Source organism: Malus domestica, chromosome 05 (assembly GCF_042453785.1).
Source record: "Malus domestica chromosome 05, GDT2T_hap1".
Lineage (NCBI taxonomy): Eukaryota > Viridiplantae > Streptophyta > Magnoliopsida > Rosales > Rosaceae > Malus > Malus domestica.
In genome coordinates, this window is record NC_091665.1 from 12491104 (window position 1) to 12509694 (window position 18591).

At 40.9% G+C, this 18591-nt stretch overlaps 1 protein-coding gene across 1 annotated transcript; it reads right to left on the minus strand.

The window, feature by feature from the left end:
• Positions 1-2000: 2000 nt before the first annotated feature.
• On the minus strand, positions 2001-16464 carry LOC103418649 (phenylalanine--tRNA ligase alpha subunit, cytoplasmic). The gene is made up of 18 exons (XM_029102038.2): positions 16053-16464; positions 15628-15750; positions 15388-15480; positions 14340-14396; positions 13837-13892; positions 13598-13690; positions 5797-5887; positions 5329-5366; positions 5175-5213; positions 4411-4487; positions 4245-4329; positions 4068-4164; positions 3259-3355; positions 2980-3051; positions 2809-2875; positions 2597-2722; positions 2362-2416; positions 2001-2274 (listed from the first exon to the last, which is right to left on the minus strand). Exons 1-18 carry the CDS (start codon positions 16197-16199, stop codon positions 2224-2226), a joined length of 1464 nt encoding a protein of 487 aa, XP_028957871.1. The 5' UTR covers positions 16200-16464; the 3' UTR covers positions 2001-2223.
• Positions 16465-18591: the final 2127 nt, after the last annotated feature.

Sequence of the window (18591 nt, forward strand, 5' to 3'; positions counted from 1 at the left end):
CCATTGCATGCCCTGGATGCACATCTCGATTGAAGAAATCTCGGAGAGCCTGTCCTTACAGTCGAGGCTTAGATTACGCCATCGGTTGATGTAGTCCATGACTGGTTCTTCCCTCCATTGTTTCGTGCTCGTCAGCTCCAGCATGCTCATAGTGCGGCGGGTACTGTAGAAGTGGTTGAGGAATTCCCTTTCCAACTGTTCCCAGCTGTTGATGGACTCGGGCTTCAGGTCTGTGTACCACTCAAAGGCGTTTCCTTTTAACGAGCGCACAAACTGCTTGGTGAGGTAATCTCCCTCCGTCCCTGCATTGTTGCAGGTTTCGACGAAATGTGCGACATGTTGCTTTGGGTTTCCCCTTCCGTCAAATTGCATAAACTTCGGCGGTTGATAGCCCTTCGGCATCCTTAAGGCGTCGATCTTCCTGGAGTAAGGCTTCGAGTACAACGTGGAGGCATGAGAGCTTCCTTCATACTGTGCCTTGATGGTGTTGGTGATCATCTCTTGCAGCTGCTGGATAGATAGAGATCCCATAAGTTTCGCTGCTTGGTCTGGCTCCGGCTTCACATCGATTTTCTTCACCGGGGGCTCGTCTTCTTCGTCGTCTTCCTTCTTCAGATGATCAATCTTCGGGTTGGGTTTCTCGCCATCCTGCGGCTCCAGTCGGTTGACGAGTGCTGCAATTTGTAAGTCTTTTTCTTCCACAGTTCGGGTTAACCTTGCAATTGCTTCATTCATCTGAGCCAGCTGCTCATCGATTGAAGTTGCTCTGGTAGCCATAACTTGCATGGATGTGTTGTCGCTTGAGTCAGCATCGGAAAACAAAGACTCGGAGTACTTCTTCGGGCTTTCCTCCCTTGGTGCCCTTAGCGAGGCCAGGGTGATCATAGGTTCGTACCTCGGGTACTCTTGTTCCTTTGGCAGGGTTGATGTAGGGGTGGAAGAGGAGGCAACAAGAGCTCTTGCCTTGCTTCGAGTTACGATGTCTGAAATGGCGCCGCCTGCGGCAAGGATGCTTTTGTTCTTCGTGTTGGTTGTGGGAACAGATTGAGCCTTCCTTGATGCCATTGATTTTGGAAGTGTGCTCGAATTTCTTGAACGGAGAAAGAGATGAGAGGTAGAGATGGTCCCACTGGGCGTGCCAATTTGTGAACACGGAAAATTCCTGAAACGAAAGAGACAAGAACAACGTGCACAAACAAATATTTGTATTTGATGATTTTGGGTTACAATCTCTCTTAAATTTGATCCTCTGATTCAATCTCCGTAAGGTGTGTATTTGTGGATGTGCGATTGATCCAAAGGGCCGTTGGGCTTGATCTAAGGATGAACGTTCTTCAAGGGCCGTGGACTTGATCTTGAAGGTGGATTTGAGCGGATCTTCAAAGGGGCTTTTGGGCTTGATCTTTGAAGAACAGTGATGAACGGATCTCCAAGGGCTTTTGGGCTTGATCTTGAAGAACGGTTGGACGTGTGGATTTGTTGATGTTGTTGATCCAAGGGGCCGTCGGGGCTTGATCTTAGAAGAACAATGAACGAAGAACGAAGAACACTTTCTTCAAGGGCCGTCAGGGCTTGATCTTGAAGGTGGATGATTGTTGATCCAAGGGGCCGTCGAGGCTTGATCTTGGAAGAATGATGAATGAAGAACGAAGAACGAAGAACACTTTCTTCAAGGGCCGTCGGGGCTTGATCTTGAAGATGGATTTGATGAAGAACGAAAAGGGCTTTCTTGATCCTTCGGGATTTGCTTGAGAGTTTCGGAGTTTCAGAGCTTCAGAGCTTCAAGGTGTAATATGAATTCCTCCCCTCAAATGAATGAATTAGCCTTCTATTTATAGAAATTTCCAAGGCCTAATTTTGAATATAATATTCCATATGAAATAAGTCGTTTCTGCCAGGTGTTGACACGTGTCCTGTTTGATGACTTTTCCAACTTATTTCGATTTTTTGTTTAGACACACGTTACGTGTAAAATTTATGTAATAGATGAGCGTTGAAACTTTGATTTATCGGTCAACATTTATTTACCGAAATTTCGATGTCTACAAATAACAATTCAGTTCCATAAAAATGGCAAATCGTGAGTCTTCATCAAATGAAGATAAGCCTTTTTTTTTTTCTATCAACAAAAGGTTACGCCTTGGCGTAAATTCTCAGTATATTTGTATTTAGAATGAGCAAACTGCAGTACAACAAAAATCTTGCAACGGCCACAGAAAACGCTTATAATCCAAGCCGACAGACTGGGTTTCTCTTGATGAGACCAAGATCGACCTAGAAAATACGAGAACCAGGTGAAACCCCAATTCGGAAGAATGAAAAATTTACGAAAAAGATTGAAGATAAGGATGTCCGTCTTACCTTGTGTCCGAAAAGATCTCTGATGTTATCAATCCCATAGAGAATCATCGTCGGTCTGGTGCCAAATTAAAATCCACACAAGAAAGCAATTATAGTTTAGAGTATTTTCTAGCAAGAGTTCCCCACCCGCCTATTGGATTTCTCCAAAGCATAGTTAAAGAGTGCTCTTCAGCAAATCTTCACTTTCAAAAAAGACACCGAGGAAAACAGTATCGACAAAATAATTTATTCTCACCTTTCGAGGGAGAGGCCCCATGCAATAACACGAACATCTTCCGGGAGTCCCATAGGAAGCAGCATTTCAGGTCTAAACATGCCTGAATTTCCAATTTCTACCCATTTCCCCAAGCCTTCATGATAACTATTTGAGCAAAAAGGAAATTGTTTATCAGCTTTCAACTACACACACGAAATAGCATTTTCACCTTATTGAGAATAAACTTGCACCTGAAAATCTCCATGCTAGGCTCGGTATATGGATTATAAGCTGGCTTGAATCGCAGTTTCGACATGCCTAAGAGTAAAAATAGAAACAAATAAGTGCATTCTAGTAACCCAATATCCAAAATCACAAGCACAAAAACCAAGACAGCAGCAAAATGCCGGCCAATATCTTACCCAGACGTGAGAAGAATTCTTTGAGTACTCCTAACAAGTCACCAAGAGCAAGCCCTCGATCACATACCAAACCTAAAACCAGAAGCAGAAATTCAGAGAGGCGACTGATTTACACAGACCACCTTAACCTAGTTTCAATTACATCCATAGCCCACAAACACCAGTGCACGACGGATTTACCAAACTCCCAACTTATACTGAATGTTACTCCTTTCCCTCTCGTTAAGGTGTTAAAGAACATCTGCTACCCTCGACATATATAAATAAACTGTACACTACCTTCTATCTGGTGGAACTCTGCAAGATGTGTTCGATCTACTGCTTCATTTCTGAACACACGATCAATAGAGTAGTACTTTTTGGGCACAAATGGTTTCTGTGACAATGCAAAAGAAAGAAAAACAATTACAACTTCAGGACTGCTCATGTGTGAATGTGTCAGCTTAAGCAGGCACATGAAAAATGGCAAAACCAAAGGTGAAGCCTATATTAAAGACCTGCAACTGCTAAAGTTAGACAGAAAATACATCAAATAATTACTTAACAAATAGTTAGAAACACCTTTTGGGGAAAAATGGAAGAAAATTCTTTGAAAACCTTTAAGAGCTGTATGCATGCTAATTAGACCTCGATAAGATTTCAATTTTTAAATGTGTATAAATATGAGTTGGTAGCAAGTAAAATATGATAATAATTCAAGACTGAATAATTTTTGGTTTACATTAAAAGAATCATAGGTCATACCCAGTGCACAAGGCTCCCGCTTTACGCAGGGTCTGGGAGAGGTGAATGTCGGCTAGCCTTACATTAAAAGAATCATAGTGCAAGAAAAATACCAACACCAAAAAGGCATTGTAAGCGGATTAAACTTCACACCAACTCAGCATTTATTGAATACAAAGACCAACTCAGCATTTATTGAATACAAAGATTACAGATTGTGCCATTAAAAAGGAAAGGCGGAAGAAGGGGAAAATAAAGGAAAGAAGTTTCATAGTTTAGAATTAGCTTTAAACGTAAAAAGAAATTAGTAATCAATTGAAAGACATGAAGAGCATATCAGTTAAAGATTCAAAAAATGAACACACCTGGGCTAGTGCGTACAGCATCCTGGAGGAAACAGCAGTTGTGTGAGTTCGCAGAAGATTTTTGTCTGCTTCCTCTCTTTTCCAATCATACCCATATCTGCCAGAAAGAGAACAGAAACATGTAGTTATATCAAATATTGTGAGGTTAAAACATTAAAGGAAGTTTGAATGCCATACCCTCGGGATTGATAACCACCAGACTCATGAATCTGCTTCACCCGCTCAACGTAATCTTCAGGCAGCTCATTGGTGGTTGAAGGAACTAAAAGCAAAAACCCAGACAAGTATTATTTGGAATAAAGATACAGAAGCATGCAGGATAAAGCAATAACGTCAAAGACACCTTGTAGGAAAAATGTATCATGCGAATCACGGGCAGGGTGTTGTTGTGGCTGGAAAAGCGCATCAAAGTTCCAGAAGCTGTAAGTAAAGCAGAAACAAAAAATCTCAGTATTTCACCATTGGTTATCATGAATACTGAAGCTGTAAGCACTGAAATCCCACAGAAACAATACTAATGAGAGAATTTCAATAAGAAATAATACTCTACCGATAAAATGAAGAGAGAGAGAGAGAGAGAGAGAGAGAGAGAGAGAGAGAGAGTTTTCACATTAAAGTTATTACTCAAAGCACTTTCCATCTAGTGAAAAACATTCGCACAAATATCTACTTTATGGGAGGTTTTTGAAACCAATAGTTCAACAGAACCTGTAACTATCACTAAAATTTATTGTCACTCCAGCTAGATAACAGAAATACGGTATACCAGTGAGGAGTGCAAAATAATCTGTGAATAATCATGCATTTTCTTCTTCCAGGACCGGAAATTAGCTTGAATTTGTTCATCAAAATCTTAGCATATCTTCCTCGGGAACAAATCCCCTGAACAGATTTACTTTTTTTTGTTAAAATGGTACTCAAATTATTCTCATCCATAAAATGACATTAGATTCTACAATTCCCTGTAGATGATTTAGCAATATGGTTACTTGTCATCAACTAGACTGGGCTAGAAGTAGTAGTCCTATCATAACCTACAATTGACATTGGAACTATTAAAAGTAAGAAAAGTTGGTAAAAGTTGGTAAAAGTAAGAAGGGAGGCTACCTGCTCTCGACATAATTGTTTGTTGGCATCTCCTCAAACCTGCAGTCAGTACAAAAACCCCATACATAAAGATCAGACTTATACATAGGGAGGAGTACATGTATATGAGAGAGAGCACGTTATCAGCAAATATTAGACAAGAAACAGGTCTTACCCCATCTGCCTGAAAATACCCTTCAACTGATGTCGTACCTGAAAATTGGGAAATTCAATTAGCAATGCTAACAGCTAATTTATACAAAACAGCTTCAAACTAAAACTTTTACTCATACCATAGCACAAATTGAGCACCCACAGACTTTGGCGGTATCATTTGAAAGTCTGCTAAAGCCTAAAACAAAAAATACCATATCCTTTTGCATCACTGATACTACTAAAATGCCAGCTTGCAGTAAACTACTGTAAGATGTGATTATCTTGACTAGAAAAATGGTCGCTAATCTTATCTGCTCTAAACTACGAAAGTCAAAGGGATGTGTTTTTATCTCCTTATTTTCTATTTCCACATTTTTTTTAAACCTTGTAATACAAGAAATTAGCTGCTGAGGACTTACACAATATAATGGTTTTATAATACTCAAAAAACTACTTTTAAAAATATACAATGGAAATCTGTTCTTGCCTTGAGCAGCGGATGAAGATGACCACTTTCAATAGGCAGACCTTTAGCGCTGAAGTTATACTCTTTGAACTCCAGTTCCTTCCAATCGCCCCTAATTACAGAAATAATCATTTAAATCTATAAGCAAGATAAACTGCATATAACAGCATTCATTAATGGGTGCGTCACATAATCAAACAACAACAACAAAGCCTTTTCCCACTAAGTGGGGTCGGCTATATGAATCCTAGAACGCCATTGCGCTCGGTTTTGTGTCATGTCCTCCGTTAGATCCAAGTACTCTAAGTCTTTTCTTAGAGTCTCTTCCAAAGTTGTCCTAGGTCTTCCTCTACCCCTTCGGCCCTGAACCTCTGTCCCGTAGTCACATCTTCGAACCGGAGCGTCAGTCGGCCTTCTTTGCACATGTTCAAAATCACCGGAGCCGATTTTCTCTCATATTTCCTACAATTTCGGCTACTCCTACTTTACCTCGGATATCCTCATTCCCAATCTTATCCTTTCTCGTGTGCCCACACATCCCACGAAGCATCCTCATCTCCGCTACACCCATTTTGTGTACGTGTTGATGCTTCACCACCCAACATTCTGTGCCATACAACATCGCTAGCCTTATTGCCGTCCTATAAAATTTTCCCTTGAGCTTCGGTGGCCTACGACGGTCACACAACACGCCGGATGCACTCTTTCCATCCAGCTCGTATTCTATGGTTGAGATCTCCATCTAATTCTCCGTTCTCTTGCAAGATAGATCCTAGGTAGCGAAAACGATTGCTTTTTGTGATCTTCGCTAGATTGCTCCGGTCATTAGTGTGGATAAGTATATAAATGGATAGAGATAGGAAAGCAAACACAAGATGTACGTGGTTCACCCAGATTGGCTACGTCCACGGAATAGAAGAGTTCTCATTAATTGTGAAGGGTTTACACAAGTACATAGGTTCAAGCTCTCATTTAGTGAGTACAAGTGAATGATTTAGTACAAATGACATTAGGAAATATTGTGGGAGAATGATCTCGTAGTCACGAAACTTCTAAGTATCGGAGTGTGGTGTCGTCTTGACTTGCCTTATCTGTCTCATAGGTAGATGTGGCATCTTCTCTGGAAGTACTCTTCCTCCATCCAGGGGTGGTATCTTTAACTGGTGGAGATGCACAAGGTAATGTATCAATTTCACTTGAAGCTTACTTGTAGTTTCAGGCTTGGTCAAGCGCGATACAAACCATGTAGTAGGAGTCCCCCAAGTCGCCGAGCTAGGGGGTCTGCTGAAAGAGGTGACAGACAAGGTAAGCAATCAGAGCTCCGACTGATTGTTCACCTTCTCCCCATCTTGCAGCAGCATGAAGGATAGAGAGAAGAAAAATGAGAAGAGATGATATGAGATACTTTTGCTTTTGAAGAAGTAACTTTCCACAGGCTTATTCTTGAACTGAGCTGGAGGGTTTTCTGGTTTCCTCCAGAGTATAAGGCCGACTGAAGAATTTGAGGGTCAAAACAAGTCCATCAAATCTAGAGTACGTTCCACCCTGCTGATATGGGATACTTTTGCTTTTGACAGAGTAATGAATGTATCGGCACGTGTGCTGTTACGCTTGTCTCCACATGCTTCCTTGTATCCTTCGCACTTGCCCTATCTGTTCCTCAAGCAGATGCGGAATCTTCCCTGGAAACATAAGATGTTGAAGATGAGTACTCGAGAGCAATGCCAGGTAAGTAATCAGGTAAGGGGTTCCAGGCAGTCAGTTCCTGGCTGGAAGCTTGATTCCAAGTGCTGACTGATTGCTCTCTTTCTCCTTGTCTTGCAGGTAAAAACAAGGCCAAAAGAAAAGACAGGGAAAAAGCATGATATGGGATACTCTTGCTTTTAACCCTGATGATATGAGATATTCTTGCTCTAGTATAGCTTGTTTGCAGAGGTATTATCGGGGGGAAAGAAAGCTGAATATTTCGAAAGGCTTCGTTGGGAGTGCCCTCTCAGATATGATGAAGGGTTGAGCATTTTTGCAGGTCTGCCTGTCCGTTGGGGATGGAGGTCGACATATATAGGAGTCTCCCTAACAACAAGTAGTAATGCTATTCCTTTACCCTGCTTGGTCATAGCACAGTAGTGGGAGCTGCCAGTTTCACATGTTTTAACTCTGTCAGAGCACTTTGAAAAAGTGGTCTGTGGTATCTGGCTCTCGAGATTCGGAGAACGATGCCTCTTCGATTTTTGAGAAAGCAATCATGCTGGGGGTATGACTCTCGAGATTCGGAGAGCAGTGTCTCTTCGATTTTTGAGGAAGTAATCATGTTGGGAGTCTGGCTCTCGAGATTCGGAGGGCGGTGCCTCTTCGATTTTGGAGCAAGCAATCTTGTTGGGAGTGTTGTCTCGAATGTGAGTAAAGGTTGGGCATGTTTGCTAGTCTACCTTGCCACGAAGCACAAAGGTTGACACACAGGGACTTTCCAATTATCCAGCAATGGTACTGTTCCTTTACCCTCTCTTCGATTTTGAGAAAGTAGTCATGTTGGGAGTCTGGCTCTCGAGATTCGGAGGACGGTGCCTCTTCGATTTTGGAGCAAGCAATCTTATTGGGAGTGTTTTCTCGAATGTGAGTAAAGGTTGGGCATGTTTGCTAGTCTACCTTGCCACGAAGCACAGAGGTTGACACACAGGGACTTTCCAATTATCCAGCAGTGGTACTGTTCCTTTACAGTTGTGGGTAATAATATGGTAGCTAGACCTTCAAAATTTATGTGTCTAAACTTTTGTTAGTGCTGTTTCTTTGCTATTCTTTTACCTTTCTTGGTCAGAGCGATGTAGTGGGAGCTGCAAGCTTCACGTGCTCAACTTTGGCAGAGAACTTTGGCAAAGTTATTTGTGGTACCCATGAGCTATTGTTGCGTGTGGGAAGTGGGTGATTGAACAGTAAGATTCATGTGCTTTCTACTTCACCAGAAGTCTTCGACAGAATGCCCATAATTTCTGCAAAGCTGAGTGTGCGTGTGACAGGTGCTGACAAGGCTAGAAAAGTAGGTGCCTCTTCGATTTCTGAGATCGGCCCTCGTGGTCTCTGAGCAGCCCAGCTTTTGAGAAAGCGAGCGCCTCTTCGATTGATTCGGAGAACGATGCCTCATTGATTTTTGAGAAAGCAATCATGCTGGGGGTCTGGCTCTCGAGATTCGGGGAGCAGTGTCTCTTCGATTTTTGAGAAAGTAATCATGTTGGGAGTCTGGCTCTCGAGATTCGGAGGGCGGTGCCTCTTCGATTTTGGAGTAAGCAATCTTGTTGGGAGTGTTTTCTCGAATGTGAGTAAAGGTTGGGCATGTTTGCTAGTCTACCTTGCCACGAAGCACAGAGGTTGACACACAAGGACTTTCCAATTATCCAGCAATGGTACTGTTCCTTTACCCTCTCTTCGATTTTTAAGAAAGTAGTCATGTTGGGAGTCTGGCTCTCGAGATTCGGAGGACGGTGCCTCTTCGATTTTGGAGCAAGCAATCTTATTGGGAGTGTTTTCTCGAATGTGAGTAAAGGTTGGGCATGTTTGCTAGTCTACCTTGCCACGAAGCACAGAGGTTGACACACAGGGACTTTCCAATTATCCAGCAGTGGTACTGTTCCTTTACCCTTGTGGGTAATAATATGGTAGCTAGACCTTCAAAATTTATGGGTCTAAACTTTGTTAGTGCTGTTTCTTTGCTATTCTTTTACCCTTCTTGGTCAGAGCGATGTAGTGGGAGCTGCAAGCTTCACGTGCTCAACTTTGGCAGAGAACTTTGGCAAAGTTATCTGTGGTACCCATGAGCTATTGTTGCGTGTGGGAAGTGGGTGATTGAACAGTAAGATTCATGTGTTTTCTACTTCCCCAGAAGTCTTTGACAGAATGCCCATAATTTCCGCAAAACTGAGTGTGCGTGTGACAGGTGCTGACAAGGCTGGAAAAGGCTTGAAAAGTAGGTGCCTCTTCGATTTCTGAGATCGGCCCTCGTGGTCTCTGGGGAGCCCAGCTTTTGAGAAAGCGAGCGCCTCTTCGATTTTTGAGATCGGCCTTCGTGGTCTTTGAGCAGCCCAACTTTTGAGAAAGCAAACGCCTCTTCGATTTCTGAGATCAACCCTCGTGATCTCTAAGCAGCCCAGCTTTTGAGAAAGCAAACGCCTCTTCGATTTCTGAGCAGGCGCCTCTTCGATTTCTGAAGCTTCGTCGAGTGCAGATTTTTATAGGGGCTGGCATTAAGTTCCAAAGCACACTTGAATCTCCACCAGTAGAAGCTTCATTCTTGCACTTCTAAGATCTTGATTTGTCTGACCTCTTCTCTCTTCAACACCTTTGAAAATGTCTGGCCCCTCCGACCGTCGTTTTGACTTGAACCTTGTTGAAGAGGCAGCCCCGCCTTCTCCAGACAACATATGGCGCCCATCCTTCGTCTCCCCTACTGGTCCTCTTACCGTTGGGGATTCCGTGATGAAGAATGATATGACCGCTGCGGTGGTGGCCAGGAACCTTCTCACTCCCAAAGATAACAGACTACTTTCCAAACGGTCTGCTGAGTTAGCTGTTAAGGATTCGCTGGCTCTCAGTGTTCAGTGTGCAGGTTCTGTGTCTAATATGGCCCAACGCCTATTTGCTCGAACCCGCCAAGTTGAATCATTGGCGGCTGAAGTGATGAGTCTCAAACAGGAGATTAGAGGGCTCAAGCATGAGAATAAACAGTTGCACCGGCTCGCACATGACTATGCTACAAACATGAAGAGGAAGCTTGACCAGATGAAGGAAACTGATGGTCAGGTTTTACTTGATCATCAGAGATTTGTGGGTTTGTTCCAAAGGCATTTATTGCCTTCGTCTTCTGGGGCTGTACCGCGTAATGAAGCTCCAAATGATCAACCTCTGATGCCTCCTCCTTCTAGGGTTCTGTCCAGTACTGAGGCTCCAAATGATCCCCCTCCGGTGCCTTCTCTTTCTGGGGCTCTACCGACTGCTGAGACTTCTCCAAAGCAACCTTTGTGAAGGCTCCCTCTTGTGTGCTTATTTTGACTCATGTATATGTACATATTTGTAGCTTATCGGGGATATCAATAAATAAGCTTTCCTTCATTTCAACGTATTGTGTTAAATACACCAAAGCCTTCTTCGCTAAGTTCTTTGAATTTTCTTTTGTTAAAGCTTGTATGTTGAAGCTTTCTGAGTGGAGCATGTAGGTTGGGGTAGTGTTCCCTTAATTTCCCGAGTGAGGAAAACTTCTCAGTTGGAGACTTGGAAAATCCAAGTCACTGAGTGGGATCGGCTATATGAATCTTAGAACGCCATTGTGCTCGATCCTGTGTCATGTCCTTCGTTAGATCTAAGTACTCTAGGTCTTTTCTTAGAGTCTCTTCCAAAGTTTTCCTAGGTCTTCCTCTACCCCTTCGGCCCTGAACCTCTGTCCCATAGTCGCATCTTCTAATCGGAACGTCAGTAGGCCTTCTTTGCACATGTCCAAACCACCGTAACCGATTTTCTCTCATCTTTCCTTCAATTTCGGCTACTCCTACTTTACCCCGGATATCCTCATTCCTAATCTTATCCTTTCTCGTGTGCCCACACATCCAACGAAGCATCCTCATCTCCGCTACACCCATTTTGTGTACGTGTTGATGTTTCACCGCCCAACATTCTGTGCCATACAGCATCGCCGGCCTTATTGCCGTCCTATAAAATTTTCCCTTGAGCTTCAGTGGCATACGGCGGTCACACAACACGCCGGATGCACTCTTCCACTTCATCCATCCAGCTTGTATTCTATGGTTGAGATCTCCATCTAATTCTCCGTTCTTTTGCAAGATAGATCCTAGGTAACGAAAACGGTCGCTCTTTGGTATTTCTTGATCTCCGATCCTCACCCCTAACTCGTTTTGGCCTCCATTTGCACTGAACTTGCACTCCATATATTCTGTCTTTGATCGGCTTAGGCGAAGACCTTTAGATTCCAACACTTCTCTCCAAAGGTTAAGCTTTGCATTTACCCCTTCCTGAGTTTCATCTATCAACACTATATCGTCTGCGAAAAGCATACACCAAGGAATATCATCTTGAATATGTCGTGTTAACTCATCCATTACCAACGCAAAAAGGTAAGGACTTAAGGATGAGCCTTGATGTAATCCTACAGTTATGGGAAAGCTTTCGGTTTGTCCTTCATGAGTTCTTACGGCAGTCTTTGCTCCTTCATACATATCCTTTATAGCTTGGATATATGCTACTCGTACTCCTTTCTTCTCTAAAATCCTCCAAAGAATGTCTCTTGGGACCCTATCATACGCTTTTTCCAAATCTATAAAGACCATGTGTAAATCCTTTTTCCCATCTCTATATCTTTCCATCAATCTTCGTAAGAGATAGATTGCCTCCATGGTTGAGCGCCCTGGCATGAACCCGAATTGGTTGTCCGAAACCCGTGTCTCTTGCCTCAATCTATGCTCAATGACTCTCTCCCAGAGCTTCATTGTATGACTCATTAGCTTAATACCCCTATAGTTCATGCAATTTTGTACGTCGCCCTTATTCTTGTAGATAGGCACCAAAGTGCTCATTCGCCACTCATTTGGCATCTTCTTCGTTTTCAAAATCCTATTGAAAAGGTCAGTGAGCCATGTTATACCTGTCTCTCCCAAAAGTTTCCACCAACAAAAAAAAAGAGAAAGAAAAGAAACATAAAGGAAAGGTTATTTATGTAAAGTCATTATAACATCCAGGGACATATAAAGAGTTAACAAATGCTAATTGTAATGCCAAAGGTATTAAATTATTAATTAAAATATGCACTAGATTTGAAGGCTCTAGATTGAGAGAGAGTAGGATCTTAGAAGAAGGTGCTGGATTTGAAATCTTTGGGGAAGAGTTCAGTTTTTGTTTGCTGTGGGTATCTGTTTCCGCAGAGTTTAGGAAATTTTGCTGTCCCTATTTTCGCTAGATTGGAAGGCAGTTATTTTGTAGTTTGTCTTGTATCTTTTTTGTTTTTTTCCTGAGCTGTTGTTGTGTTTTGTTTGCTCGGGTTGGTCTTCCTCTTTGTATACTATTTCTTAGTTTGAACACAATCGTCTCCTTTTCAAAATAAAATAAAATAAATCAAAATGCATGCACTATATAGCAAATACAAAAGATTGCTCATTCAGTTAAAGCAATATGACTGAAATGCTGAGCAACCAAAGGCCCACAATCATAATATAACTAACAATAAAAGCCAGAAATTTAATCCAACCAAAGAAAAAATGGTCGACAGAAACAGTTCTCATTAGATGAACTGACAATCAAACTTGTGATTAAGAAAAGGGGGTATTATCTGGGACATTCTACCGAGCACAGGTAGGTTGTAACAAAAGTTACACAACTTGTTCTTTTGCAAGTGTGAATACTATTGACATATGTACTTGATCCAAATTCCATTATCTAACACATAAGTTATTGTTTTTTTTTTATTGTTTTTCTCTCACGATAGCCTATAGAAGGGCATGCCATTAGGTCTCAGAAAAGAAAGAACATAACACTAGTTTTCAAGCTATTAACCTCAAATACTCTGGATCCCCAGTCTACCAAAACATGACTGGTACATAGGAATATGTACATACATTTCAAATACCGTTGGAAAAATAAATTTCTAGTTTGAATATGCCTGGGATACAAGAGGACGTTCCCCTTTCTTTGACAAGGATACTTCTGAGGTATGTTTATGACTTTGGTGATTCCAAGTTAACTATGCTTCAGAGAACTTTAGTACTATTGTTGCCAAAAATTCTGCTGATCAAGATTTACACTCAGCAATTAGCAAGCACATATGTACCTTTGAAGATTCTCTCGAGTCAAATCTGTAGCTACTTTCTTTCTCTTTGGAGCATAATTGGGGCCCTTTTTCACCAAGTAGCCCTTCCATGTTCTATAGCACGAGAGAACAGAAAAAATGATTTCTATGATAAAAAATTATCTTCTGTGGTCAAAGAAATTTTATTGGTACCCCCTCGGCCTCAAAAGAAAACAACGGAACTATATAAGCAAAGGGTATAAAAATTATATGATGCTTACTGTGCAACAATAAGCTTTCTTGCTTTGAGAGCCTTAATTTCATCTTGGTTGATGGCCTGCAATCACATATAATGAAAAGAAAACCCAAACAAGTTGCCAGTGAAGATATATAAGAAGAAAAGATACGAGGGTACCTAAGGACAGCAAACGTGCATCAGATAAGAGGGAATGTGGTATTGAAAAATAAAAATAAAAACAAACTCATTTCATTTCATGCATGATAATGTATAAACAGAGTGCCCCCAGCTCATTTAAATTACGAACAGGCCCCAGGCCACTTGAATGTCTCATAAGGCAGCCGTTTTCTAGTATGTTAAACCTGATGTGTTTTGATCAGGCCCCAGCCCATCATAAAAGATGAACACAGACACGCATACCATAACCTATCTACACATCACTGAAGCCTGGAGCTGAACGTATATCCCAAACATTCTAAATATGTGCATGTGTGTATCTAGTTGCATGCAATGTGAGATGATTAGTGTTGAAAAAAAATTATCCACCTGCCCATCTTGTATCTGTAGAAGCAAATTTTTTACTTCGTCCTCCACATGTTGGATCTGCAGAACGTACAAGAAGATAATTATGATGAGTATGTATGTAAGTAATAGGCATCATGCACACATAACTGAGGCAAAACTTGGTTATACTAGCATCAGATATTTGGACGACATTTGCAGGAGTACAGTGCAGGCCTAATTCCAAGTATGTGATTTGGCAATGTACAGCAAATTTTGAGCAAGACAGAAAAAAGTGCAACTTTGCAGGAATAGAAAACACAACTAAATTTGATAACAAAATGTCCATTACATAACACAACACTAGAACCCCATGGAGACACTCACTCAGAGTTCCAAACTAACGAGAACTGCTCCGAGTACAGCCAGAACCATAAAAAAGAAAAAGGACAAAGATACACACAATAGGATGAAGCTTCTGAAAATTCATAAACAACGCATACACAAAGATAAAAGGTGCAAATGAATGTTTAAAACACCAATGAACCACATAATTAAACAGACAATAAAATCAGAGTCCATTTGACACAAAATATTAAATTTTGAAAAGACTCAAACATTGCAAAGCGATCGGCACTGAACAATGAGGGGAAGAACTCAAACACATTAAAAAAATGTTCTTTGGCTGGATGACAACATGATGGACTCCTGATTCAAGAGAGTGTTCAAAGTGAAAGCTGAAACAACAATCCTAATTTGTGATCCTTGCTTAAGTAAACAATACACCAGGATTTGTAACTAGTTTTACAGGATAATTATGAGGTCTAAGTGAAATTTTCATTTGAAATCGCTTAAAAACCTGCCCCTGCATCAAACTTTAAATCAAATAACCACAAGTTTCAGGCTCCCAAACCAGGAGGAATTCAAAATGTATGTACAATTGCAAACAAGAAATATGCATGAGAGAAAATTGTAACATACTAACATTATCCTTGGTTAATCAACGGAAGAGCCTACTTATTTAGATAAAATTGTAACATAATAACAGTATCCTTGGTTTCATTGTAACATAATATCATGAACAGGGTTTTACCCTTCGGGTTACTAGTTGCTTGCCCATATCCACCCATTTTCTCTTCGCAGCCTGGGCGCTTCCAATTTTGAAAACTGATGGATCCAGCTTTTTCTGAATAAAACATCAGTTTCAACTATCAATGTCACGGGAGATAAAAAAACGAAAATCTATCGCAAACACACATTGAATAAAACCAATGGATAATGCATCAGATCAGAATTTCCAAATAAAGGTGAGAGCCATAGGAAAGAATCACACCTGCAATTCTTCTTTGGGGATACCCTCTGGTGGTATGGCCAGGAACAGCTGCACTTCCGGTGACCCGGTAGCAGTGTATGCCCTTCCTTCATCAGTAAGCATCCACATCTCTCTTTTGATGTCCTGCAGATTAACGATTGTTGAAAGGTATTCAACAGAATAACTCACCAAGGCCACCATTTTACATCTATAATTCAGAATTAGTAGTTTTAATTTCAACTAAGTTACAAAAAAAAAAAAAAAAAAAAAAAAAAACATGAATTTAAACCTTTCAAACATTCCGCGAATGCGGGATTTTTCTTGTGTGTATTTACTTATCAGTTTTGGGCAAAAACATATTCAGGCATGAGTAACTTGTAACAATCTATAGTCTACTGAATGGCAGATTACGATAAAGAAAGGAAAAAAGGGGCAAAACTGAGAACCTGTGCGACAACATATCTGAAACCATGGAGGCTCTTGATAACGTTGACAACCTCGTTGTGATCGAGCCCACGTTCAGCTGCAAACTGACCGGAATCTGATATTTCCTCCTTTGACTCCAGGTATCCTAGAATTGCCTCCTCCGCCATCGCTCTCTCTCTCTCTCTCTCTCTCTCTCTCTCTCTCTCTCTTCAATTCAGCAAGTGTTGCTATAGTTAGAAGCGGGCGTTAGCTGTCGAAGCAGATGAGTCGAGGGAGGAAGAACTTCAAGAAAGTGAAAGACGAAGACGAAGGCTGGCCTGTGGGCTAAGGGTTTTATTTTTATTTCCTCTATTTGGCGGACGGGATTCTCTCCGCTCCCTTTTCCCTCCCCCTTCCCCGCCTCTCACAATTTTTTTGTAGGGAACCCTAACCAACCTGGTAGTGTTTATCTTATGAAAAAAAATCATATTTTTACACTAAAAAGTTAATCTGGTACTATTTATTTTATCCTTTATTTTGTCCTTATTATTAAAACTTAAAATTTTCAAGCATTTTTTATTAGTTTTCCTTTTTTTTATTCTCTCTACAAAGATGAAATCTTGAGTGTGCAAACATAAAGGCTAAAAAAAAGAAAGGAAGAGAATCCTTGACCATTTCGATAGTTTGGAAAGTATTTTTAAAATAACTAATAATATTGTGAACTTTCCTAGTTTAAATATGATTATGTAAATCATTCCTTGGGGATGAAGTATTTCTTATCTCCTTTTGCTATTATAAATAAAGGCATTACGTAGGGGACAATACATCATCAATACATAATTCCCCTACGATTCTACAAACACATCTCCCCTCTCTCTCTACTCTTGTCGTCGGCCCCCTTCTCCTTGTCAAATAAAATAAGCTACAATACGTTATCAGCACGCTCCTACCGCTGCGCTTAGGAATCTGACGTTGAAGCTTTTTTCTGCATCAAACCAGTTCATCCATATCATCACGCAATTAGGTGCTTCCAAAACAACGATTTTTATCTCAATATTTTTGCTACAATGATAGCATGAACATTCACCATAATGCATGACCCAACTTTACGTTTTTCGAATTTTAGATTCTACATAAATTGTGTATGCATTATATTCATAATTGTTGAATTATGTGAATTTGATATTTGCCATGAATTGCATCAAATATATGTACATGCATTCAAATATTTGAATTGATTATGCATTTAATTGAATTGAAAAAAAAAACAGAAAAATTGAAATCGAGAAACCTAGGGGTTCGAACCAGTGACCTCCATCACCCATCCATGTAGATGGGCCCTCGAGCCAAGAACCCAAAGTGGAGCTTCTGCTCTTTGCCCAAAACCTAGAACCTGACACCCAAAAGGTGTCGCCACCCTTCAGCCACCGTGCTGCATGGCCTGCAGCCATGCCCAGCCACCTCGGCTACCTCCCCGACGACCTGAAGATTGTCCACGATGTCCCTTGGTTGAAGATTCCTTCGAATCTCATCGGATTTCTCAAAATTCCAATTTTAATTTCTAGGGTTTTGGTTGAATCGTTGAGATTTCCCAATCTCTAATTCGTAATGGTGGTCAAAAGCACCCAACAAGGGTGCTCCGAGTCCTCCCATCCAAGAATTGGCCACCTGCAATGGCGGCGCTAATCACCTTCTCCGGCGACACCTCTTAGCTCTATTAGGACTTATTGGTCCAACTTGACCCTGTTTGGGCCTGGTATGATATCGGGCCAGAAAAAAAAGTTTTTTTTTCTTTGGGCATGTTTTTTTTCCGAGCCCAACTCGACCATACAAATATATATATATATATATATATATATATATATATTTAGGGCTCGCCTGCAGTGACCCGACAACTTGGCTTGGCCCAATTCCCAACACTAACCCTGCGACTTTGGTGTCCTGTATCCCCACCACACCAGATATGTGCCCTCTCTATTTCAGCTTGCAGCCCAACCAAGCACAACCCAGCCCAATTTTTGGGCTTAGGCCGCACGTTCCTGATTACTCAACCCACCCATGGGTTTAGGCCTTTCTTTTGGGCCCCAAGTTTAATTGCTTAATTATTTTTAGGCCCAATGGGTTTTATATTTTTTCACCCACACTTTAAATTCGGCTTGAAGCCCAACTAATTAATTTAATTATAATTTTAGACCTGAAGTTCTATTTGCATATTTTCTTGTTGCATATTTCTGTGTATATATTTGCATTTGTCTACAAGAGCATATGAACTTGAAGTTCATAATTATGTTGAAACCTAAAGTTTCTATAAACTTGCCTTGTTTGAAAACCTAAAGTTTTTCACTTAAAAACATCACCCATGAAAACCCGAAGTTTTTTCATACGAATATTAACCAATACATGTCTATTAGAACCTGAATGTTCTACTCCTATGTGAATGGATTGATTATTTTTCTCCATTGCACTAATCACATCTTGTCCTTTATTTTGCGATAAGAACATGTCAAATTTGAACAAACTCGACTTCATCACTTTGGAGTTCTTTGGAAGGAACTACCTCGAGTGGGTCCAAGATGTGAA